General features: G+C 42.8%; 1 protein-coding gene across 1 annotated transcript in view; it reads right to left on the bottom strand.

Annotated features, from left to right (window-relative positions):
* Positions 1-5,738: 5,738 nt before the first annotated feature.
* KIAA0753 (KIAA0753 ortholog) overlaps positions 5,739-25,230 on the bottom strand; it is a 34,368-nt gene continuing 14,876 nt past the window's right edge. The window contains exons 7-16 of the mRNA XM_066599615.1: positions 24,958-25,157; positions 22,983-23,143; positions 19,758-19,865; positions 16,531-16,620; positions 14,177-14,246; positions 13,935-14,069; positions 12,047-12,125; positions 11,847-11,967; positions 10,943-11,155; positions 5,739-7,642 (exon numbers count right to left, since the gene is read on the bottom strand). Coding sequence (XP_066455712.1) covers positions 7,519-7,642; positions 10,943-11,155; positions 11,847-11,967; positions 12,047-12,125; positions 13,935-14,069; positions 14,177-14,246; positions 16,531-16,620; positions 19,758-19,865; positions 22,983-23,143; positions 24,958-25,157 — 1,301 coding nt within the window. The 3' untranslated portion in view covers positions 5,739-7,518. The remainder of the gene's footprint in view (positions 7,643-10,942; positions 11,156-11,846; positions 11,968-12,046; positions 12,126-13,934; positions 14,070-14,176; positions 14,247-16,530; positions 16,621-19,757; positions 19,866-22,982; positions 23,144-24,957; positions 25,158-25,230) is intronic.

Here is a 25,230-nt window from a genome sequence, read left to right as displayed (position 1 = left end):
CGCATTGTATATAGCGGGATCGCCTCCTGATTCCCTTCCATGCAAACCCCGAACCTCCATGACGTAACGGTTAATAACCCCTATGATGAATTGCAAAGACAAATGTACTCCGGGAATACACGCTTCCTCTTAGAAGAGACCTTATGGGTATTTTTAATAGATTTAAGAGGCAATACATGGAGGAACTTCTCTTAAGAACTGGCCTGCTTCCACCAGCTTTACCAGCGGCCTATATTCACAAGAAAATTGCCTCTAAAAAGTGAGATTATCATCACGCTGACTATTTTCAGCTCTGTACACAATGCTGACAAAATGTCTGTGAGATTACACCGTAATTGGGGGCTCCTAAAAGAAAGCTGGTGAAAGCAACTCCTACAGCTAGAAAGACTATTTTGTACAATGTGACCAATGATTTAATCAGAGCTACAGGGAAAATCGCTTTAAATGTCTTAAAAGGGCGAATGGCTCTAAAAAAAATGTCAAAAGAAATATACTAAAAAAATGGCAAAAAGCTATAAGACACCTTGGTGATAAAACTCCGTCCACAAAGAAAAAGAAACGGATACTGAATCCAGTGATGCAGATACTCACAACATGTGCAGGGAAAAAATATAGGAAGACACGCACAGATGCCTGCAAAAATGCAACACCCATTGCACAAATACAAAGGGGAAATGCGCTTATACACATGTGAAGCCGGCTTCAGGCTTTACAACTCCAATAATAACAAGTCTGCTTTATGGCCAGTGATGGAACGTACAGAGAAAATAATCACATCTATGCCAGATGTTAGTTTTTCACTTTTAAAAAGTTTACAAAGATCTGTGCAATCACCTAGACCACAGTGGGGTGGGCACTGTAAAATGGTGGGTATCATGGTGGCCCAGCAGCTTTCCCTCACTAGTGGAAGGCGGTGCAAAGTTGGAAAATAATAAATTTAGTTTTGGGCTATTTATGCTACCCACAGAGTTGGGCAGGGTAAGATGGTAATTTGTTTGTGGTGCCAGTCCGTATACAGGCTGAAACCTATGCTGCAAAAAATAATAATAAAAATGATCCTTTTCCCTGAAATGTAGTGTGGTTCCTCAGTGCAGATGTTACGGGGGTGGGAAGGGTCTCCAGGAGGCAAGGTCAAACTATAGAATACTTTATTTTACTGGAGTGAAGGATTTTCAGTTTCTTCATAAAAATAGCATTACTTTCTCTTGAGGTAGACTTCACTTAGGTAATTCAGTTACATCAATTTGAACAAGTGCAGGCATGACATGCAGAAAACAAATATGAACACTGATGGGCTCTTTATAGTAAGTAAGCTCGGGAATACTTTCTGTCCTCTATACTAAGACTTCCTGCTTTTCTCTCTCTCTCTCTCTCTTTCCTATCTTCTATTCTTTTAAGTATAAAGCTCCACTTTCAGCTAATTACAGTTACTTTAGGCCATTTCTTATTATTCTAGTTCTGTTTCCATTCTTTATCCTGTTGAAAATCCTGCTTTATCTTGCTCTTTACTCCAAAACTTATGTAACTTTGGTACTCACACTTTCCTCCTGCCCACCACACTGGCTTCTTCCTTCTTCACACCCTCTCTTCCTCTAGCCTTTCTCCTAGAACTCCATGCTGTAGACTCCCCTCTAACTCTCCCCTCTCTCCTTTTATACTAATCACCATTAACCAATCCGTGTGGAGGGATTGTCTACCAATTACAGGCTGACTATCTTCTGACTACCTGATTCATACATCTAACTTAGGGCTTCTTCACACAAGCGTGATTTTAGTGCAGAATAAGTACATGAAAAGATCATGGCTATACTGCACTAAAATAGCGTGAACGGGCGATTTCCAGCTATCAAGTCTCAAGCTTAATTAGCCGTGAAATTGCCCATTCACACTATGGGAAGCTGCGTGTTATCCAGCTGCCATATGAGTCTATGGAAACTCTTGTACAGCACGCACCAAAGATAGGCCAGGTCCTTTCTTTTCTCACAGCGCGGACCTTAGATGCAAGATTTGCATATCTTTGTTAGGTGCAAACTTTTTGCGCATCTAAAATTCCTTTGTCTGAAAGTTTCTATAGGAAACCATTGGTTCTATTAGTCGCAATCTTTTCATGCGCCTATTCTAAAATCATGCTCGTGTGAAGGAGGCTTTAGGTTGTGGTTTCTCAAGCAAAGTATGGTAGACCAACAATAAAATTGAACATACTGCCCTAGCTGGCAGGTCCATTGCATGAATTCCTACCATAAGATGTGGAAAAGAAGTACCATTTAGCTGGAATCCCAAAATCAACTTTGTGCTGTATGAAGTTTGAAAACGTTTTTCTGTTTTTATATTGGGCTGCACACTAGAGATTAGCGAACGTACTCGGTAAGGCCGATTTCGCAATCGAGCACCGCGATTTTCGAGTACTTCACTACTCGGGTGAAAAGTACTCGGGGGCGCTGTGGGTGAGCGGGGGGGGGGGGGGGGGGAGAGGGAGAGAGAGAGCTCCCACCTTTTCCGCGCGGCTACCCCACGCTCCACCACGCCACGCCGCGCCCCACAGCGCCCCCGAGTACTTTTCACCCGAGTAATGAAGTACTCGAAAATCGCGGTGCTCGATTGCGAAATCGGCCTTACCGAGTACGTTCGCTCATCTCTACTGCACACCCATCTGAGAAACAATATGTATTACCAACATTTTTGAACTGTATATAGCATTGTATTTCATTTTTAGAGATGAGCGAGCATGCTCAGTAAGGGCAGTTACTCGAGAGAGCAACGCTATTGTTGAATAACTGCATGCTCGTCTGAGAAAGTTGCGGGGGGGGGGGGAGGGGGGTGAGAGATCTCTCTCTTCCCCATCCCGCGGCACCCCCGAATTTTCTCCTACGAGCATTCATTTACTCGAAACTAGCGTTGCTCTCTCGAGTAACTGCCCTTACTGAGCATGCTCTCATCACTATGCATTTTAGAATAAATTACTTTCCTAAAGAAGTGCTAAGGTATTTCATTAAATGTAGCGTACACTTTTTTTTTTATTCCTGTTCCAAAAGCCATCTCAAAATGAAACTTGCACCAAGGGGAGATTGTATTTACCCCAATTACATATTTTATTCCTAAAAAAATGAATGTGCACCTTTTTTTAGGTTTTCAAAGTCAATGTTGTGACCTGGAAATGAAAAATGTAATATTTTAATTTTTTCTTATGAAAAAGTGTGCTCAATTATAGGCAAAAAGAGCCTAAGAAAGTTCTACCATAATTAGAAGCAAACTATGATTTTTTGTTGACCTGGTAAGCACACATTACACATTTTTCTTATGTTTGCAAACCTGCTGAATGAATACTGCGTATCACTGAAGGCTAAAGTTTTACATCTGTAAGTTAGTGTATGCCTTCTACCAGCTTACCAAATTTCATGAATATTTGAGATGGTTGGGTTGAAAAGTTCCTTTTGGTTTTGATTTGGCATGCAGTGACCCACTTGTGTGGATGTAGATGCTAAGAGACATGAAGTCTTTTGTAGATGCTATGGTGATAATGAGTGAAGGAAGCCTTTACACGAGCGTGTGTGTACATAGGTGCGTACCGATGTACATCGAAAAACATGCATCTATGAAGGCAATGGTCTGCCGGCACACCTGAAGTAATTTTTCAGGGAAGAGCTTTAAATATAAGCTCTTACCTGAAAATCATCCCTTTTAGTGTAAATTAAATTTAAAATATATATATATATATATATATATATATATATATATATATATATATATATCTCACACATACACACACACACAAACCACTTACCTGTCTGCCACTGCCGTGTACCCTGCGGGGATGAAGAACACGTATGCCACATGCGGCAGATGTTTCCTTCATCCCCGCGGGGAATAAAGAACTCCCCACTGCCTGCCTGTAAAACACGGACATGTAAACACACCATAGGGAATCAATGTTTCTAATAGGAGCGTGTTTTTGTGCGCACAACTGTACGCAAATAAACACGCTCGTGTGAATCCACCCTTAATGAAGTGGCAGTTGTGTGCGTGATGAATCTCTATTAATTTTCAATGTGACTGCCAAAAATCACACTTGCACGCAGATGCAATTTTCATGTGAGGGCGATGTGATTTTTAATTTTTCCTATTGAAATAACATGCAATTTTCACACGCGTGTAAATCACATGTACCAAGATGCAATGCATTTTTCCCCCCGCAAAATGCATTGAATTCACATAGGAAATTGCATGTTGACAGCACAATATCTGTCCCAGTTTCTCAGACCAATATCGTGCTTGTCTCTGTGAATACAGCCTAAAGGAACTGAATCACTTGCCTAAAGTCTCCATGTGATAATCTTCTTCTGCTAAGTAGACCGTGTTCTTGTATCATCAGATTTCACATACGTTTAAGTGATGTCTGGGTTATTTCCCTGCAGCTTTCCATTATTAAAGGGGTTGTCCCGCGAAAGCAAGTGGGGTTCAGCACTTCTGTATGGCATATTAATGCACTTTGTAATGTACATCGTGCATTAATTATGAGCCATACAGAAGTTATTCACTTACCTGTTCCGTTGCTAGCGTCCTCGTCTCCATGGTGCCGTCTAATTTCAGCGTCTAATCGCCCGATTAGACGCGCTTGCGCAGTCCGGTCTTCTCCCTTCTGAATGGGGCCGCTCGTGCCGGAGAGCTGCTCCTCGTAGCTCCACCCCGTCACGTGTGCCGATTCCAGCCAATCAGGAGGCTGAAATCGGCAATGGAACGCACAGAGCCCACGGTGCACCATGGGAGAAGACCTGCGGTCCACTGTGGGTGAAGATCCCGGCGGCCATCTTCGCAAGGTAAGTAAGAAGTCACCGGAGCGCGGGGATTCGGGTAAGTACTATCCGGTTTTTTTTTTAAACCCCTGCATCGGGTTTGTCTCGCGCCGAACGGGGGGGGGGGGAGGGGGCTATTGAAAAAAAAAAAACACCTGTTTCGGCGCGGGACAACCCCCTTAAGTGTGATGCTTAGTTCACGGACATCCCCATGGCACACTGTATGTCTAAGAAATTAACAGGTTGCTTTGTTTTTAATGTAAAATGTTACAAGATGCGCTGACTAAGTAAAGACAATTTAGTTACCAAATTCATTTCTGACTCCTCTCAGAGGAAACCCTACAGCGTGAAAGGAGACAAATGTATGAAAGCTGTGCCATCAATTTTAGAGTCTCAGTCACGCCAATCTGAATATCATGAAAGTTCATTTACACATCCTCTTCGGCAAATTGGTCTTGTCAATACCTAAACAAGTCAAGTGTTCCTTCAAGAATCTGAGGGGTGCCCCAAGTTTAAACTGGGTAGTGAGGGATGACATTCACCAACAACTCAGCAGGACACACTCCATCCAAGCTGTAATGCCAAAGGTTTCTGTACCACCTATAAACAAGCATTTCCCTCTGGTTCTACCAATGATTCAATATGATAAATCTGGCGCAACTTTAGTCTGCCTGATCTATGTTCCTTCGATAAATTTCACCTTGAGCTTCAGCAGCTCTACAACAGCTATGCTTTTCGATGAAGCCTTTGCTGCCCATCACGTCACGTTGAGCAGGATTACTATGGAAAACCCAGGAGTTGGTTTAGGATATACCCAAACTGGCACTACCATTATTGTAACATTAGAAACAGGTTTTTTAATGCTCCTGCATTGCATCATAAAGTAGAACAAGATGACAACACGTTACATAAAATAATTTATTAAAAGAATAAATACAATGTACCAAAAGAGATCTCTTGCAAAAAAATCCTGATTTTACATAAATGTCCAGAAAAATTATTTTCCAGAACTAATCAGCAGTAAAATATTGTAATTCGCATTAGAAATTACATTCTAGTATTCTGATTGATAGTTTCCATATGTGAACATTTCATTTCTTTCCAATCTTAGCGCACATTAGGATATAAAGCTGACTATATATGATCGTTCTGTTAAATCAGAGGAGGGGGTCTATTCTATTAGTTTATCCAGATTTTCAGATGCACTGTAGTTGCCTTTGCTAAGTACTCAGCTGCCACAGTAACCCTTCTGAACCCTACTGTGTGATCCCCCCTCTGTGTAACTACTTAGATGCTATGGTCACTATTGATCACAGCATCTAAGGGATTAAACAGCCAGAATCAGAGTTCTCAGATTGCAGCTGTACATTACAGCCAGAGCAAACTGCTGATGGCATGGGCACAGCTCCTGTACCATCCACACAACAGAATAATATGTCCATTTGTGGCAAAGCATTCATAGAATGGACATACAATTAGGTTTATGCTCCTGTTCATCATGTTCATATGGATTAAATGGGGCTACAGCAGTAGGACTCTCACTGAGCTAACATTTACCACTTATCCAGTGGATAGATAATGCTCATGGTAGGAATTCAGGTCTTGCCATTAAAGAAAGAGGCTGAAAATAAATGCAGCAGTCTTCATGGAAATACTCATACCACAATTTATCTTGAGGAATGCAGAAAATGTGTAGAAGGAAAACTAAATATAACACAATCAGTTATAAAAAGTAAGAATAAAAAAAATGCCATATACACTGAAGAAAACTTTAAATATAGTGAGGGCACGTAGCAGGACTGCAGGCTAGTGGAGGCCCAACATGGCCAGTTTAAACTGGGAAAAGGTAGCCAGATACCAGGGTGAGGATAGATGGGGCAGGAGTCCTCCAAGAGCAGGAAGAGTAGACAGGAGGGGGTTTAAATTTCGAGTGATGTAACTTACCAAGTTTTAAATAGGTGCAGCTGCAGGGAGGCATTTAAGTTCCTGCCGGACCAGCTGCAGCCTGACTGCCCTTTAGATAGGTTGCTTACCTTGGAGAACTGGGAGAGGGGCTTTTGCTAATGCTTTGTCACGACAGCCAGCAGTAGGGAGATCATGCAGGGGAGACCATCAGAGATATGGTACACTTTAAGATGGTGGATTTGGGACTCAGTAGAGTAGTAGTATTACCAAAAAGGGCAAGTCCCAGGGAACGAGGAGTATGGAATGTAGTACAATGGATGTGGTTGTCATCTCCCAGGTCGGCACGTTACTGTTGGGAGATTGCTTATCGGTACTGCCCATAGGGGCCTTGACAGACCTTCCTGGGATTTCCTAGATATAATGAATGCATAAGTATTGTGTAAGAGAGGGCAGTGGGGGGAAATTGGGCTGCACAGCTGGAAGGGGATACCCATTGATAACCTAGCCATGTTTCATGTACACAAGTGACACATCATGTTCTAGCTTTTACTTAGTATCAGAGGGTTTGTAGTCAAGTGTGCAAAGTGCTAGAACTACTTCCTCTCAACATGTAGGGTTCCTATATTTTTTTTTACATGATATAAAGGTGCATAGTATGTATTAGTCTCCTCTTGTTTCCTTTTATTCTAGGGAGAACAGATGATTCATACAATCTATTTTTTATATGTGTAACTTTGTAAGAAAAAAAGAAAAAAAAATCTTTAATAAATATTAAAAAAAATAACTTTTTGCAATTAACATGTCATTCAACTTCATTTCCAGTCTAGCCGTTTTCTGTAGGTTCCATGAACTCCGATGTAAATACAGCCTCTGCGTAGCCCTCACACAGGTCATGTAGTTCTGCAGCGACCTCACCTAGGGCGTCATTTATCAGGTCCTCTGCTAGGCTGCAAAATAACATGAACATGGTTACTAACATTGGAACTTGGGGGATTCATTTAGTTGTCAGGTTTACCATTGCCTGGAGTAGAAAAATGTAGGTGTATATTAGGTTGTCTCACAGAAGATAAGCAATTCTAAAAATGGAAGCCGCCTCTTTTGTGATGCAAATGCACTATCCCTCATTACAGATACAGTCACCATGCTTTTGGCGTCCCGAGTTGATAAAAAGCCAACTCCTCATGTTACTGTCATTTGTTTCACATTCTGCTTATTGTCAGGGCACCATTTAGGGGAAAAATAGATAAAACGCACAAAAAGACAGTGGGAGTCAGCACGACGGAATATGTAAGGAAAGATTTGCATATGATAAAGTGCTGCAGATGTCAATTAGCCAAGAGGCCAGTACTGACTAAGGGCCCATTTACACACAAAGATGATCACTAAAAAGATGGCTTTGAACGATCATTTCGCATAAACTACTAATTGGTACTAATGCCAATTAGTAGCTTGTTAATGCATGTGAGCCGCCGAGAGCTATAAGGCCCTTTTAGACAGGGCAACTGTCGGGCAAACAATGCCCAACACTCGTCCCCGCATAGACTAGCTCTCATGCAGCTGCATGGGAACTAGTACTGTTCGCTCTCAGCGGGAGGCCGATTTTTCTTCTGTTGCTCCCCCGCCCCTCTCCATTGACATAACATAGCGACTGTTCAGTACTGAACAGCTGCTATTTACAATGAACAATTAGTGATCAGCTCATCATCCATCGTTTATGCTGCATCAACGATGAACCATGGGCTGATCACTCAGTGTAAATAGCAGCCATTCAGTACTGCACGACTGCTGGGTTAAGTCAATGGAGAGGGGCAGGGGATTGAGAGGAGAGAAAATCTCCTGCAGACACCCCGCCCTCCTGCTGGCCGCTCTGTGAGCGAGCCAGCACTACTAGCTCCCGTGCAGGAGCACAGGAACAAGGACACACAGCGACGAGTGTTGGGCATCATTTGCCCGACATTCGTCCCGTGTAAACCCACCTATATTCAGAGAACAGCGGGTGGTCTGTTCTCTGAATACATTACCTTTGTTCTGCCGCGGGGGTGACAGCTGAGACCGTTATCAGCGCTCCCCGCAGAGAACACAGTGTAAAGTCTCTGATATCAGCTCTTCTGCCGAACGATGGATTTTATGCTGAACATAAAATCATCGTTCTGCAGAAAAGGGAAAGATGGGCACATTTATACGCAACGATTATCGCTCAAAAGATGGCTTTTGACAGAGTTTTGAGCGATAATCGTTGTGTGTAAAAAGGGCCATAACCAATGACACACGCTCCTTTGGGTCAACTTTAGTGCCATTCACAGGCTTGTTTTAATCAGGACTCAATTTAAAATGTCACCATCATTAAAAAAAACTTTGAAGAAATCAATAGTACAAGTGAATATAAACATAAAAAATGGCTCTGTCCACCTACTAATCACCTGCACTGATTATTTGCTCTCTATTAAGTGGTAAAATCAATCTTGAAAGAGGCAGAGAAGAGATGGATTTTCAGCTTCACTGAGGGACCAGGTTACAACGGCTGTTCATAGGAATCTATGAAGAGGGAGCAGCTGCAGACACGCAGAGAGGAGCAGACGGTAGAGATACTGCCACTTCTCGTAAGTGTTTACGGTCTCATCCCAGTACTGGATTCACAGCTATCCTCCAATATAATTCCCTACGTACTATTGCTGTGCCATTGTTATGTGGGAGAGAGTGTGTGTGCTGTGTATGGGAGACATCATAACAGTATCCATCTAGTCTGGAGTAGAGCTGAGGCAAAACTTTTAGGTTGGCTTCACACAGACGTATTTGCGTGCGCAATACGCAGGAGAATAGAACCCATTGATGTCAATGAGTTAGTCCACATTTCCATATTTTGGCACGTGCATTTCGATCACAGAAAAAAAAAAACATAGAACATGTTTTATTTTTCTGCCCATTTTCACAGCAAAAAGTAAATAAAAAACAAAAACAAACAAAAAAACACACTTTGCCATATTTATAATAAAATAATCTAAATAATAATACATTTTTGTATCGCTGTGTCCGTAAAAGTCCGATCTATCAAAGTAATGCATTATTTACCCCGCACGGTGATTGTTGTAAGAGAAAATAAAAAACCCCCACCAAAATTGCGCTTTTTTTGGTCACCTCGTCTCCAAGAAAAAAAAATGTAACAAAAAGCGATCAAAAAGTCGTATGTTTTCCAAAATTACAGAAAAAAAACCTACAAACTATGTAAATTTGGTATTGTAGTAAACGTGCCGACTCCTAGAATAAAGTTATCAGGTCATTTTTGCTGCAGTCCCTACACCGTAGAAAAAAGACGCACCCAAAGATGGCGAAATTTCAGTTGTTTTCCATTCCACTCCACTTAGTAATTACTCTACCACATAATGTACCGTATATACCGGCGTATAAGACGACTTTTGAACCCCCAAAAATCTGCTCTGAAGTCGGGGGTCGTCTTATACGCCGGTAATACAAAAGAAAGAAAGTGTCAAAAAAAAAAAAAATCATTACTCACCTCCCCCGGCGTTCTGCGGCGCTGCTGCAGGCTGTCGCTCCCTCCTGGTCCCCGGCAGAGCATTGCTTTCTGAATGCGGGGCTTGAAATCCCCGCCTCCAGAAAGCTAATACTGTGATTAGCTAACACACGCCGTCAGCCAATCACAGCCATTCAATGACATCATTGAATGCTGTGATTGGCTGAAGCCACGTGTGTTTTAGGCAATCACAGCTTTCAATGATGTCATTGAATGGCTGTGATTGGCTGACGGCGTGTGTTAGCTAATCACAGTATTAGCTTTCTGGAGGTGGGGATTTCAAGCCCCGCATCCAGAAAGCAATGCTCTGCCGGGGACCAGGAGGGAGCGACAGCCTGCAGCAGCGCCGCAGAACGCCGGGGGAGGTGAGTAATGATTTTTTTTTGCTCCGCTGTATTCCCGGCGTATAAGGTGACAGTTGGGGGGTCGTCTTATACGCCCTGTCGCCTTATAGGCCGGAATATACGGTACTGAAAAACGTAAAAAAAAAATTCTTTCATTGGAAAATTAAACTTGTCCCTCATATAGCTATGTAGATGGATAAATAAAAGTTAGGATTTTTTTTAAAAGGAGGGGTGGAAAGAACGAAAATGAAAAAAAAAAGGGGGGGGATCCTTAAGGGGTTAAAGTCATGTGAAACCATTTAAAGATGGGGTGCTGATCATGCGTCTTGTGCCTGAAAGGATCTTCTAGATAAGTTATTGACCTTTTCATTTACCTCTCTGTGATGTGCCATGGATCGAAGTCTCCCACTTGCTGATGGGAGGTCAGTCTAAGGTGTCGGTTAAAATTTTTTGAATAATCATGAATATTCTGTAGCATTTGGGAGGGAACAGACAGACGCAAGAGTCCTTTAGTGCAATCCAGAGTACGCTGGGCAAAGTGGTGAGGAGAATGACGAGCCAGCTCTTCTTTGTGTATTTGTAGGGAACTTTTGGGGAAAAAAAAAAACACACACAAATCAACCAAAGATGAAAGTCTTCTATACTTTTTCATGTAGCAGCATGAATGCTCACAAGAGTGCGAATTTCAGCACGAATCTACACCCGATCATACCAGTGTAGATTTCATTTTTTAATTTTAGGACAGTCCAAAATGCGCCAAATTTAAAAAAAGGTGTGCATCTTTAATAAATTCATTGCAAGGTGGATACATACAAATATCCATTTATCACACATTGCAGACTCCCATATAGACAGACAGTCAGACAATATGTCAGTTGCATCCAAAGGACAAAAGAGATTTCAGTTGAAACTACATAGATGTGACAGTATACTACCGTGTTTCCCCGAAAATAAAACAGTGTCTTATATTAATTTTTGTTCAAAAAGGTTTAACTTTTTTACATGTCTAGCTGCCTGGACACTATTTAAATTGACTTTTTTAATTAACTGTTAGTAGGGCTTATATTTCAAGCATCCTCAAAAAGCCTGAAAAATCATTTTGCATCCTCAAAAATTCTGAAGAAAATCATGCTAGGTCTTATTTTCAGGGAAACGGGGTAGCTGCACAGTAATGAATACACAGGACTACTAGGTAAAATAATACTCTCTTTTCCCAGTGTTTTGGCCAATTCTCAAAGAAAATATAGCGGTTCGTTACTGAGATGTCTCTTTACTTACTCTCCTTCAAACGGTTCCTCCAGTAGAATATCCACCACCGGCTCCCGTTGTCCTACAGGTTTGGTGATTCTAATGGGGTGGAGAGTAAGAGGTCTCTGGTCGGTGACTGCATGAGATCTCTCTAGAATGGAAGGACCAAGTAATGAAACAAAATACAAAATTCAGGCATAGAAATAAAGCACAGGGATCAGTAAACCAACCTTTTTCTTCTTGTGCCCAGAATTCCATATCTGAATAGTCTATCCGAGTAAACCTCTGCCGAACTGCATCTTGGTATTTCTAAGTAGTAAGAAAAGAAAAAAAATCTATACTGTTTAATAGATCCCATTTATTTCAATACAATGCTATTATGGATTAACGGCCCTCATGAACACTGGGGAAAAGTCATCGAAATGTGTCAATTTGGCCAATTACTGTAAGTGTAGGGGGCATCTCTTGATTCTCAGAGGGATCAGTCATCTAGAGTTTCAAGCTCCGATCCTTTTGTTTCCCATGGAGATAAACCAATGAGCTGTTGGCCAAACAAATGATGAAAGTGTATGGAGCTTCAAGTCCTTTATTGTAAGCAGCGGTTTTAAAAGGGGATAGTCAAAGACCATAGCTACTTTCTTGCAGGGCATTAGACATGCATGTCCACATGTTGTATGTGGCTGTGCAGCTTGGCCCCACTAAATACAAAAATACATCTCACCTATGGACCGATGTGGCTAAAGATCAGAAGGCCTGGAAAAAAACAGAAAAGTTGAGGGGAAAAAAAAAAAAAAAAAAAAAGTTTTCCTCCCGTTCATTTCCAAATCCAATTTTTCCAGAAAAATTGAAAAAAAAAATGTAGAATATGTTCTTCACCAATGATAAATAATATATCCATGACATGGTATTCAAACTCTATAACAAAAAATGGCTTTGGGGGAAAAAAAAAAAACCTGTTTCTTTCCCCCAATTTTTCAGTTTTTTTTCCAGGCCTTCCCATCTGTAGGTGTGGCACAGTTTATGGAAGTAGGGTCAGATGCCTCAGCCGAAACAGTATCTGTGTCAAGTTCAGGACTGTCACAGAAACTTTGTGAACTCGAAAAACAGCGTATGCATCTACTGGCTGTAATCGTGAAAAAGTGCATGTGTATGTGATGTGATTCCCTCCAGGCTCACATGACAGCGCTGCAACTGACAAGTCTGACGGAAACAGACTCGTAGTTGTTCAAAGAGGTTAGGGATGTTTTCTTGTAGAGCTTTATGGCGACTGACTGCTTGATGTTAAGCCTGTAATGTCAGACTGCTAAGCTGCAATTTACGATAGAGAATGTGGTCATGTTGTGACCCGAATCCAAAAAAATGACATTCGGCAAAATTGCAAACTTTCAGGATTTCAATGTAACCACATTCACCATCAGTATTAGTGATTTAGCACTGTGACCTTGAAAGCCTTATGCTGCACAGTTAAAGTTGCCATCTATCCCCAGCATTTAAATGGGTAGGATATGGAGACCTGCTATTAAAGCGTACAAAGATTTCTATTTTTGTATCTAATATAATTTATTACAGAAAAATGCCTATTTCTCCACTTATCAGCCACTTCTCCTCTCCCTGTCTCTTGCACTGAGCCCTCACTGTATTCATTGATGTACACAGAAGTTTCTACATTGAGAGATCAGGTTATAGATGCAGCCCATAGAAATATGGGGAGAGGAGGGGGGAAGCTGCTGGAGAGAGATTGGGACAGATGCAGAGAGATACTGCTGTAGGCTATGGTAAGTGTTTTAGATCTCCCCAGTGCTGCATTCCAGCTACACTGCTCAGTAATCTTATATAATGCCCCTCCAATGTTGCTGCTTCTGAGGTTGCACTACGGCAAGCTAGGAAAGAGTAGATCTCCTCTTCTTTATGGGAGATATCATTAGCAGCTAGTTTGCACCAAAATGTGGAGCTAAGCTCAGAGAAAACAATTAGAAACTGTGCCTATAGAAGAAAAAAGTACTTAAAAACTATAAGATACAAGTCAGGTAACGGACAGAAATATTCCTCCTGTACATACACAATAGTTTATTCTGAATAGTCACTTGATAGTTTAGATACAGTTTAAAACCTCATTACCTCAATTTCCTCTATTCTCTGGATCACAGCCTCCAATTCGCCGTCAGGTTGTTGAAAGCTGTGTGGGTACTCCTTGTTGGGCGGACTCCGTTCCTGCAGGCTCTCATCTTTTCCTGATATAATGTCCGGCTCCAGCTGAAAACATAAAATACTTTGTGGTGAGGGAAGTATTATGCAGATTGGCATTCTTCTTTTGGTCACCAGCAGTTATTTGTACAGAATCAAGGAAAGTCATATTCTACCTGCAGCCTTGGTACATTATTGCTTGCAGAGCGTTCATTCGGAAATCCCTTTGAAGCATCGGCCTCCTCCCTTTACAATAAAAATGGGGGAAAAAAGAAGTAAATATTATATTTGTAAATACGATCAATGTAACATCAGACAGTTCATATAAGCATCATAGGGAGGATCCTGAGAAGTCCTTTTTGAGATTAGAGTAGGTGACTAAGGCCTCATGTCCACGGGGAAAATCGGGCCCGCTACGGATTCTACATGTAGAATCCGTAGCGGGTCCCTCCTGCCCCGCGGACATGAGGCCTGAAAATAAGAATTTAAAAGAATTTACCTATCCGTAGCGGGCGGGGAAGCTCTGCTCTTCCTCACGGCCGGATCTTCTTTTTCGGCCGGCGGATGAATTCCTCACGCCGGCGGCACGTCGTCGACGTGCCACGCGCATGCGCCGGGCACATCCGCCGAGCCGAAGCAAGGGAGATGCGGCCATGAGGAAGAGAAGACCTTCCCGGCCCGCTGCGGGTGAGTAAATTCTTTTAAATTCCTATTTTAGGTCTCCCGCGGATCCGGACGGCTTCCATAGGCTTCAATAGAAGCCCGTGGGAGCCGTCGCCGTGGGAGATCCGCACGAAAATGGAGCATGGTCCAGATTTTTTCATGCTCCATTTTTTTTAAAATCCCTTTTATTGACCATCCGTGGGTATTTATCTACCCGCGGGTGGTCAATGCATCCCTATGGGGTGCGGATCCGCGTGCAGGTAATCCGCTGCGGATCCTAAATCATATTTTTCCCGTGGACATGAGGCCTTACACGGCTCTCCTCAAAAGACTCTTCTATTGGCTAACACTAAGATTTCATTTCACTTAATAAAGTGACTTTCTCCACTTATCAGACTTCTTGTTAGGGCTGGTAGGGGCAGATGGACAGGGGACCACTACGCCAGCCCTCTCCCGTGTCCCTACCTACTTGCCCCCCTGGGCTAGGCCCCAGGGCGACAACTGGGCAACGGTCCCTGTGCTGCACTAGTGACAGAGACCCCAAGGAAGGAGGGACCAGGAGACCGGCAGGTGAGCACCGCGTAGCTGACTGGAAGCAACAAGGAAACAAACCAGAGAGTAGTCGAGATACAAGCAGGGTCAAACCAGAAGACACGTGAGGAGTACAGGAGGGCAAAACAGAGGTAAAGTCAAATGGAAGGCTGAAGTCAAAACACACTAAAGTCAGGTCAAAGATTGTGGGTGAAGGCAGACAACTCAAACCAAACACTGGCAACCAGTGTCTGGGTCAGCCAGGTCTATATACAGAACTCCCCGCCCAGAGGGGCGGGGCAAAGTCACATGACATCTGGAGGGGATCATAAAACCGCTTCCCGACGGTGGCGCACACCAACCCGAGCGCCGCGCGGCCAACCAGCGGACAGCCGAGCACGGCCGCGACCAACCACCAGCGTGAGGGAACCCCGGACAGAACTGCTAGCCCCGTCTCCCGCAGTACCCAGACGAGCACCCTGCACCAACCGGACCCTGACGCCCCCAGTGGTAACCCCATATCTAACACTTCTCCTCCCACAGACACTGATCATTCACTGTCAATTCACTGATACAGTTCATATAAAAAATACGACTGTACTCTGAGGAATCGGGTTACGCTTGCTGCCCATAGATGTCTATGGAGAGGAGAAGGGGAGGACAGAGCTGCTGTAGAGTGAAAGCCACAGATATTGCTTCTAGTAAGTGTTCTCTCACCCCAGTACTGGATTACCAACTACACTGCACAGTACTGGGTACTAATGTATAATGTCCTCCGTGCTGCTGCTTCTGAGGGTAGGTTCTCACAGTGGAATCCACTTTAGATTTCCATGCAGATCCTGCCTCTAAGCAGATTGCATACGGCTTTACCCCTTGTCTATGGGGAATAAAAAAACTAACAACAAATGCATAGAATTTCTTACACGGATTTACGTTAAGCGAATGTTACTTTTTTTCTTTAATGCAGATTCGAAATTCACGTTGTGAAGACAGCGAAGCAGCATCCCAGTCAAATATTGTACGTGGATTTTGGTTCAGATTCCGCTTTAAAAACCCTATGTGAACATACCCTGAGGCTGTGCTACCGAGAGATGGGGAACAGGATCTCTTCTATGTGTGCAGTACATGGGAGTCATCATAGTAACTAGTATTCATATACGGAGTTCAGGAAAAACGGAGAACTCGAGATGGAGCATGCAAGATGCATCTATATGCAATAGTATCTATTCCTCATTTACATACATGACGGACGATTCCAAAAAGTCATCTGTAAAGACAGGCACGCTTTCAAAGGTGCCACTTGCTCGTATTATCATCCTAATTCCTATCCACTCACCTGAGATTCCGTAAACGGACTATTTCCTCCCTGTAGAGATCATCCAGTTGTTGCAGTCGTCTTGCTGTCTCAGATTCCAACCAAGACAACCTTTCAACAAACAGCAAAAGAAAGCGGAAAAGTCAAACTTTTGACAATGCAATCAGAAGCTGTATTTGCTGAGATGTTTTAAATAACTTATACAATAGTAACAAAGTTATAGTAACAGATTCTATGTCCACATTTTATTCTGGGTTTACTTCCTGAAGATTCTCTCCCTATACAAATGAGTTTTATATACAGTCAAACCTCTAGTTTTGTTGGTAACCCATCTGAAAACAGTCGGCCAAACTTGAAACCAATGGAACTAGAGGCAATTATTTCCATAGGAAGCAATGTAAATCCAATGAATTTGTACTAGACATTCCGATTTTGGGGGAAATATAAGCCCTTCCTTGAAAATAAGCCCTAGCTACACTATATGACTACTACAGGGACTTTTTATGTGTGGTGTTAGGTGCTAAAAAGAATATCTTTCTAAGCCATTTCAATAGGAGAGCACATCCGTTTCCCATTGGACTTGTGTATGGAGGAGATCACTGTCAATCATTCACCCTCTCTGCATTGCTTCACAGTGATAGGCCCAATTGCTTCTCTTGTCTGGATGGGTTGTCCTCTCATTTGGTCCGCCTCTTTACTATATAAGTTCTGTCTGTGAGTGCCCGGCTCCCTATAGCTAACCCCTTGTCTCCCTGATGATGCTGTTTCGACAGCGCAACATGTTGGAGCTTTACTGTTAGGAGTTATACAGCTAGTGTTTAGAGATCAGTCTCTGATAGTTAGTCAGAAAGTTTATCTGTACTAAGAATATAGGATTGGCCATCCTCCATAGAGGACTTCAGTTACCAAACTATTATATTATACAGGAGCAGTCTTGATACTGCCATGTTTATGGACTGACCTTTGCAGAGTGTAAACACTCTAGGTGTTTGTCTGTCCACAATATAGTAGAGGTTTATATTTTATTTAGAATAGCAAAGAGTTAACGTTGCTTATTGTTAAATGGTTGTGATTGGCTTATTAAGCGCCGGCTGTGATTGGCTGAGCCACGGCTTTTCTGAGCCAATCACAGTATTCTCTTCCTGGAGGTGGAGTATTCAACCCATGTTACCAGGAAGATAATGGTGTTTCAAGTCAACACAGAAGCCTGGTGGAGCGCCTGGAGAGCTGCTAGAGCAGACCTGGGCAAAGCACGGCCCGCGGGCCACATCCGGCCCGCTGAATAGCTCGGACCGGCCCGCAAAGAGTGTCCTGGTGACTCACCAATGAGTCCGGTGTCAGCAACGGGAAGCAGCGAAACTATGCACTCCGAAGCCTTGTCCATTTTGTTCACTTCTGTGCTGTGCTAATAGTTATTCAGGCCTTACTTATTCAAGCACCTCTACCAATGACGTAGGCTTGAATAACTTTATTAAACAGCACATAAGTTAACAAAATGGACAAGGCTTCAGAGTTTGTAGTTTCACTGCTTCCCGATGCTGAGTAAGTGATGCCACTGTAACTTCTGAGTGCCAGGATGCTCGTTGCGGACCTTGGGGAGTGCCAGGACAATCGTTCCACGCTCGTCATTGGTAAGTGTCAGGACTTTTCCCTTTGCATTGTAATTAGAATAATAATACTAATAATATTCACTTTTTAATCTCTCTTCTTGGGGCAGCTCTCTGTGCCCTCTCCTAGGAGCATACTACTGTGTATTAAAAAAATCTATTTTCCGAGGTTAGCTGTTAACCCTTAAATATGGCGGCTAACATTAAAAAAAGAAAAATTGATGCAGAATGCCGAGTTTTTAACAAAGAATGGACTTCTAAATATCTATTTACTGAAACCAAAGGTAAAGCTGTGTGTTTAGTTTGTGGAGAGCAGATAGCTGTATTTAAAGATTACAATTTGCATCGCCATTATGAGACTAAACACGGAGAGAAATACAAGAACTTGACGGAGGCAGAGCGGGCACGGGTATCTGAAGATTTGCTAGCAAAACTGCAAAGTCAGCAAGGATTTTTTAAAAAGCTTCACTCATCCAGGGATGCAGCCGTAAAGACCTGCTTTGTAGTATCCTACAAAATTGCAAGAAACAGTAAGCCATTCTCTGATGGGGAGTTTGTCAAAGAATGTTTGGTGGACTCTGCAGCGCTAATTTGTCCTGAGAAAAAAGAAGCATTCGCAAATGTGCCCCTCTCCAGGCGAACTATAACGAGACGGGTCGAAGACATAGCGGGGAATTTGGAGCTTCAGCTGCAAAAGAAAGCGGATGATTTTACCTTTTTTTCCTTGGCTCTGGACGAGAGCTGTGATATCCGAGATACAGCCCAGTTACTTATTTTTGTACGTGGGATAACAAAAAACTTTGAGATGATGGAAGAGCTGGCAGCTATGCGATCAATGAAAGATACTACAACGGGGAGTGATTTGTTTACAGAGGTAAATGCATCCATGGACAAGCTAGGACTAAAATGGAACAAATTGGTAGGTGTTACAACCGATGGCTGTCCAAATCGGGCGGCTGGAATACGGCCCCATTAAGGCAATGTGCATGGAGCCTTCGTATGTTGGTCTGGCCCTCTAAAACCATTCCAATTTCTCATGTGGCCCCATGGGAAAATTAATTGCCCACCCCTGTGCTAGAGGGACGGGGACGCCGCCTGTGAGGTCAAGTGGGCCGCTGGCAAAACTAGAAGCAGCCAGAGAAACTGGAGGCAAAATCCTGGCTAGTAAAATTGGCAAAACTGGCTAAAGAAGAAGACAACGAAAGTAGAGGTTTGACTGTACTTTACTATAACCATGAACTAATCTGGCACCTATCATGTTCTACTAAAGCCACCGTAAGGCAAGAATTATAAAAATGTCTTTATTTTCTAAGACAAGGTAGAATTAATTGGATAGGTTTAGGCACATTTAGAGGGAAAAACAACATTGTACTTTGCATTTTATTGGATGTAGCCTGAGGCCCTGTCTATAGAATCATAGAATGGTGGAGTTGGGAGGGACCTCCAGGGTCATCGGGTCCAACCCCCTGCTCAATACAGGATTTACTCCTGTTAACACTTTTAATTTTAGAAGACTGAAATGATAGATGCTCTCTTTGTGTAGCAATGGAACAAGACAGCAGAGACAAAACATTAGTGTGAACAAAGCTTAACATTTTTTAGATATACAGCAGAGATACTACAGAATGAGGAAATAGTTACCGGGAGCCGTCCTTGTTTTCTGGTTCCATCCTCTGTGAAGAATCAATTTGATCTATTTTTTTAGATTGAGTAGCAGTACAATTTTTGGGTTCTGTGTTCCAGTTCACCCTGGGGATGGGGACAGTGTAAAGTTAATGTCTATTCTGTGTCTAGACTGGATTTACTAGAAAGGCCCCCTGTCCATGGGCGAGGCGGAATATAGCTAGCGATATTCCGCCGCCGGGGAGCAGGAGAGAGAACTGTCAGTTCTCTGCGGTGAGCCTATCTGACAGATAGGCTCACCGCGGACAAATGCGGCAAATCGTAGCATGCTGAGATTTGAGTCCCATGAGTGGAGAATCGCTATGTTTCTCTGCTCGTGGACAGGGGGCTGCGCTTTCCATAGCAACGCTATGGAAAGCGTGCACTGCGTTACTTGCGGCCGGATTATTGCCGCGAGTAACTCAATGCAAGATCTGACGTGGACAGGAGCCCTAACTCATTTCCAAAAACTTTTGACCCATCTTAGGGACACGTCAAAAGTTTTGATTGGTGGAGGTCCTGGTGCAGAAACCCCACCAAGTCACTAGAAAGCAGCAGAAGAAGAGCTCATCTGATTGCTGTCTTCGCTCACTAGCTGAAACTGGGCTCAATAGTAAGTCTATGAGCCTATCTTCATCTGGCAAGCAGAGAAAGCGCCTGGATGAGCGCTTCCATTGCTCTGTTATAGGGATCGGTTGGTGTTCAGCAACCAGACCCCACCCATTCAAAACTTTTGCCATGTTCCTATGACAGATCATAAGTTTTTGCAAAGCAAATTTACACTTTGAAAAGATAGATTAAACCATTCTCAACCCAGGACATAAGTTTATATTCTGGTCGGGAAAAGGGTTCCGGCAAATAGACGTACACTTACGTCCTACGGATGGCGCAAGCTCAGCCTCTGAGCCGGCGCCATCTGCAGTGGGAGCCGACTGTGACTGAATGTCAGTGATGTTGATCGCGGCATGTGAAGGGCTGATAGTGAGAGGACACTGCTCTAGGTATGTCATCAGCCCTCTCCTATGTAATCGCAATCGGTCAATGGGTTGCAATTGCAAAGGGACACCAGACAATGGCGTCCAGGTCTGCCATAGCCTATGATCGCTATTATTCACGATAATACATTGCCATACAGAAGTACGGCAATGTATTATCATAGGCTCACAGATTCAGGTTCCCTACAGGGACATAAGAATGTAAAAAAAAAAACAAAAAACGCACTTTCCTGTTTACTAAAAATATAAATCGCACCCATAACGACCTATACAATAAAAAAAAAAAACACTACGGTATTTATGCAAAATAAATAAATATATATTTAAATAAATATTTTTTTAAAAATTGTTCCAAACTGGCAAAACCTAAATTAAAAAAACTATATAAATTTTAAAATGTCATAATTGTACCAACCCGCATAAAAAAAAAAAATCATCACGTCATTTATGCTGCAGGAAAAGAATATAAAACCCAAGACAATGGCAGAATTGATTAAGCTATAAGACTAGGAAGGCATTACTTCAGTAACCGCTGTACACATACCCAAGATTTCAGTCATCCAGGGGTAAGGCACAACACTCAAGCTATATTCACAAAGTATTTTTGACCTCTGTTTAACGATATGATGGATGAGTAATAGCGGCATCTGTCAGATGTCATAGCTCATGGGTGATAGACGCTGCTGTTAGGCACCAGTTTAATGCATCTAAGAAGTTTTTTTACCCTAGAGAGAAACGAATAGGAAAAAAAAAAAAATAAAAAAACAGCAGAAGGGGAGGAAGAAGCCCAATGGTCCCAAAAAAATACAGTCAAGTTGGAGGAAAACAAAAAGTCCGCCCTCAAGAGAAGTCACAAAAGAGAAAAGAAAATTCCTGTATTGTTTAACCCCTTGAGTGGCACGCCCGGAAATTTTCCGGGACGAGCTCCACTGCCCATAGTGATATACCCCGGAAGATTTCCGGGCTATGTATCACTATGGGAGCTGCAGAGCACAATGCCACAAGCTGTGACAGTGTGCTCTGCCTGCACAGACCCACAGAGAACAAAGCAAGGGCTTTGAAAAAACAGCAGAAGATATTGCCGACATGTCGGCAACCTCCTGCTTTGTTTACAGGTTGCCATAGAGACCATCGGCTTGGATGGTCTCTGTGGCAGGGAGAGCTGGTTGTTAGCTGTCAGAGGACACCTAGGTACTAGCTCTTACAGCAGAGATCAGAGAAAACCTCCGATCTCTGCTGTGTTAACCCTTTACATGCTGCAGTCTATGTGACTGCAGCATGTAAAGGGTTGTCACTGCAGCATGTAAAGGGCTGTCATCATCGGACCCCCGGAATGTGATCAGGGGTCCTGATGGGTCCCTGTGGAAGTCCCCTAAAGGGACAAAAAATAAAAAAATTTAAAAAAAATTAAAAAAAAAAAGTAAAAAAAATTATTAAAAAAATAAAAAAAAACACTTGTCTCCCTTTACTTTGTAAAAAAATCAAAAATACAATCACACATGTGGTATCCGTGTGCGTCGTAATGACCCAGAGAAGGAAGTTAATACATTATTTAACCCCTTAATGACATGGCCCCTTTTTTCTTTTTTCCCCATTTCTTTTTTTCTTCCCTCCTGTTTAAAAAATTACAACTTGTCCCGCAAAAAACAAGCCCTCATATGGCCGTGTCAATGGAAAAAGGAAAAAGTTATGGCTCTTGAGACGCAACTGCAAAACTAGTTGAAATTCAATGATTAGACCATTTTAAAAAACCTGCCCTGGTAGGCACAACAGGGTGGTAGAAAACCCGCCACTCAAGGGGTTAAAGGGCATTCCATATTTTACTACTGACCTACAGCTGACATCAGGAGAAGGAATTTTCTTTGTCACACAAAAAAAATGCAACAAAAACTGCCTACGCCTCAGAAGCAAAAGATTAAAAACATATAGTCAGCAGTCTCCACACACACCACACCGGTAGTCGTGTCTGATTCAGTCCTGCTTTTCTGACTGATTTAAGAGCGTATTCCCATCTTATAAAAGTGATGGCCTATTGCCAAGATATACCCTCATTTTATCATTGAAGAGATTCCGACCTCTGGGGCTTTTTTTATTTATTTTTTCCTTGTAGTTTATATTTTTTTCTTTTTAGCGCCCCCTATTGGCCAGTTGAAATCTCATGCCTATAGTCAATGTAACTGCATTCTCTTCTAAGAATTTCATTACGGACCTTTTTGTGGAGGCTGGAGGAGATGTTGGGTTGGTTGGTACCCAAGGAGTCGTCTTCTCTTTGGCAACTGGACGATTCTCCTTTAGTTTGAAGGACACCGTTTTCTTTTGAAACCGTGATGGTTGGAAAGGATCTGGTTTTTTTCGTGGCTGCCGGAAGCCCTAGAGGGACGGTTCAGAAGAGTTATGTAAGTTTTGGAAGCCAAGATTAAATCAAATAAAATACGACATATACCTTGAATACTAGGAAAGATTTATGTAACTCCCAGGCTGTAATAAAGCGATGTGGTGTCCATTCCTATTCTCTGCTTTAGTAAAATGTCCAACGCTTCACCGTAATACTTTATTAATCACTACTGCAGGCTCTAGAAGGTTGCTTTAACACACAGCGCGATTATAAAAATGCCTTATTTTATGTGGAGTTTTCTGTGTAGCGAGACATTTTATTAAGGCCGCCTGCACAAGAACGGGTCGGATTCCGCATGCGGGAGCCCACAGCGGAATCCGACCCTGTGCCCGGCCGGCATCTATGTGTACCTGTCTTTTTCACCTTTCATCTGTACTGCGGATGGTCGCAGCGAGCCACCGTCGGACACATGCAGTACAGACTTCTTTAAAATGTTTATTTTTCCCATGCTGTCGCTAGGCGATGACTTGAGTACCCACGACCTATCCACAATGTCAATTGCGGATGTGCCACAGGACAGATGGCTTCCATGGACTTCAATGGAAGCGGTCTGTGCGGACACCGCACGAAAATAGAGCATGCAGCGATTTTTCCTTCACTCACGGAAACCGCAATTGGTTTTCGCGAGTGTGCAGGAAGAATCTATTTCCCATAGCATGCTATAGACGGTATCTGCTGCAGATCCACAGTGTGGACACCGACCGTGGATTTCGCAATGCAAATGCGTTTGTGTGCTGGTGGCCTAAATATGTTTAGTGGAAACACTCCTTTAGCACCTAATCCAGGGGGAGGGGTGATAGATGTAAGATAGGAAGAAAAAAAAAAAGTCCAGCTCGTCCAGTGGACAGTTAAAAACAATAAGCTTTATTCCAAATAAACGTTTAAAAAAATCTAATAAGAGTTCAAAAATGACTATAATGCAAGAAAAACGTATCTAAACGTGTTTCTGGCGCCATCGAGTTGTACCTTTTTTTTTCTCCTTATGTTATATATCCACCTGGTTAAGCGTCTTCATGCCCTGTTACTCTAGGGAAATTGGTCAGTGAGCGTTTTTTTTCCTTTGCTTGAAAACGCAAGAAACCCTACAGGTCCGACCATCCAAGGATCTTACAGAGATCATGAAAATGGCAGTCCAAGCGTACATGGCTCAATGGTGTGTAAGCATTGCCACAGCTCCATTAGCCGTCTATAGAGATAACCCAATGCTGCACTCAGATATTGCAGTCAGTACGATAGAGGTGAGTGGACTGGGGGCCGTGCACCCGCATCACCGCTCCATTTACTACGGGGACTCGGGCCTGCCAGTCTCGTGCTTGCTGGGGTTCTGGCGGTCAGATCCCCAGCCATCATACATTTATTACCTGTCGTCCTGCAGATAGATGAAGAACGAGTTTAGTGTGAAAATCCCTTTCAATGTGCTGTGCAGGATTATGAAAGCTGCTTTATTTCAAAAACAGCGCCACACGTGTCCACTAGTTGGGGGTGATACTGCACCCTATTGACTCGAATAGAGTGGAGCTGCAATACCAGACAACACATGGACAGGTGTGGCGCTTCGAAGCAGCCATGATCTTCTAATTCTACACAACCCCATTAACACAAACGGGGACAAAAGAACCGCTGCTAACCCTTATCTACTGCAGAACTTTGCGCCACACCAAACTCACTTGCCCGTCTTCCATTGGAACCAGATACCTGAATTCCTATATACAAAAACACATGACTAGGAAGTCAGAACATCTACATAAGGAAAAATATAGGATCGTGAGTTTTCTGCTACATTTTGCACCTTGGGTCTCTGGGGAATCAGTACTCCTTTGCTCTTGTTCTGCCCCGCATCACTTCTCTGCAAGCCTTTCAGGTGTCCAGCTTGAATTAATGCTTCCAAACCTGATCTCACAGCCGATCGCCTTTCTGGAGAAGATGGTTGTTGCAGCACGCTCTGAGGTTCTGTGGGGGCTGAAATATTCATTGGTTCCGGAGGGTCATCTGTATAAAGTAAACAGGAACAACAGGATTTTTTGTTACTCAGCATAAACTTATTTTCTCGGACGCTTACTGG

This window comes from Eleutherodactylus coqui, chromosome 4 (genome assembly GCF_035609145.1).
Source record: "Eleutherodactylus coqui strain aEleCoq1 chromosome 4, aEleCoq1.hap1, whole genome shotgun sequence".
In the NCBI taxonomy this organism is placed as follows: Eukaryota; Metazoa; Chordata; class Amphibia; order Anura; family Eleutherodactylidae; genus Eleutherodactylus; species Eleutherodactylus coqui.
This window is presented reverse-complemented; position numbering and strand designations above follow the sequence as displayed.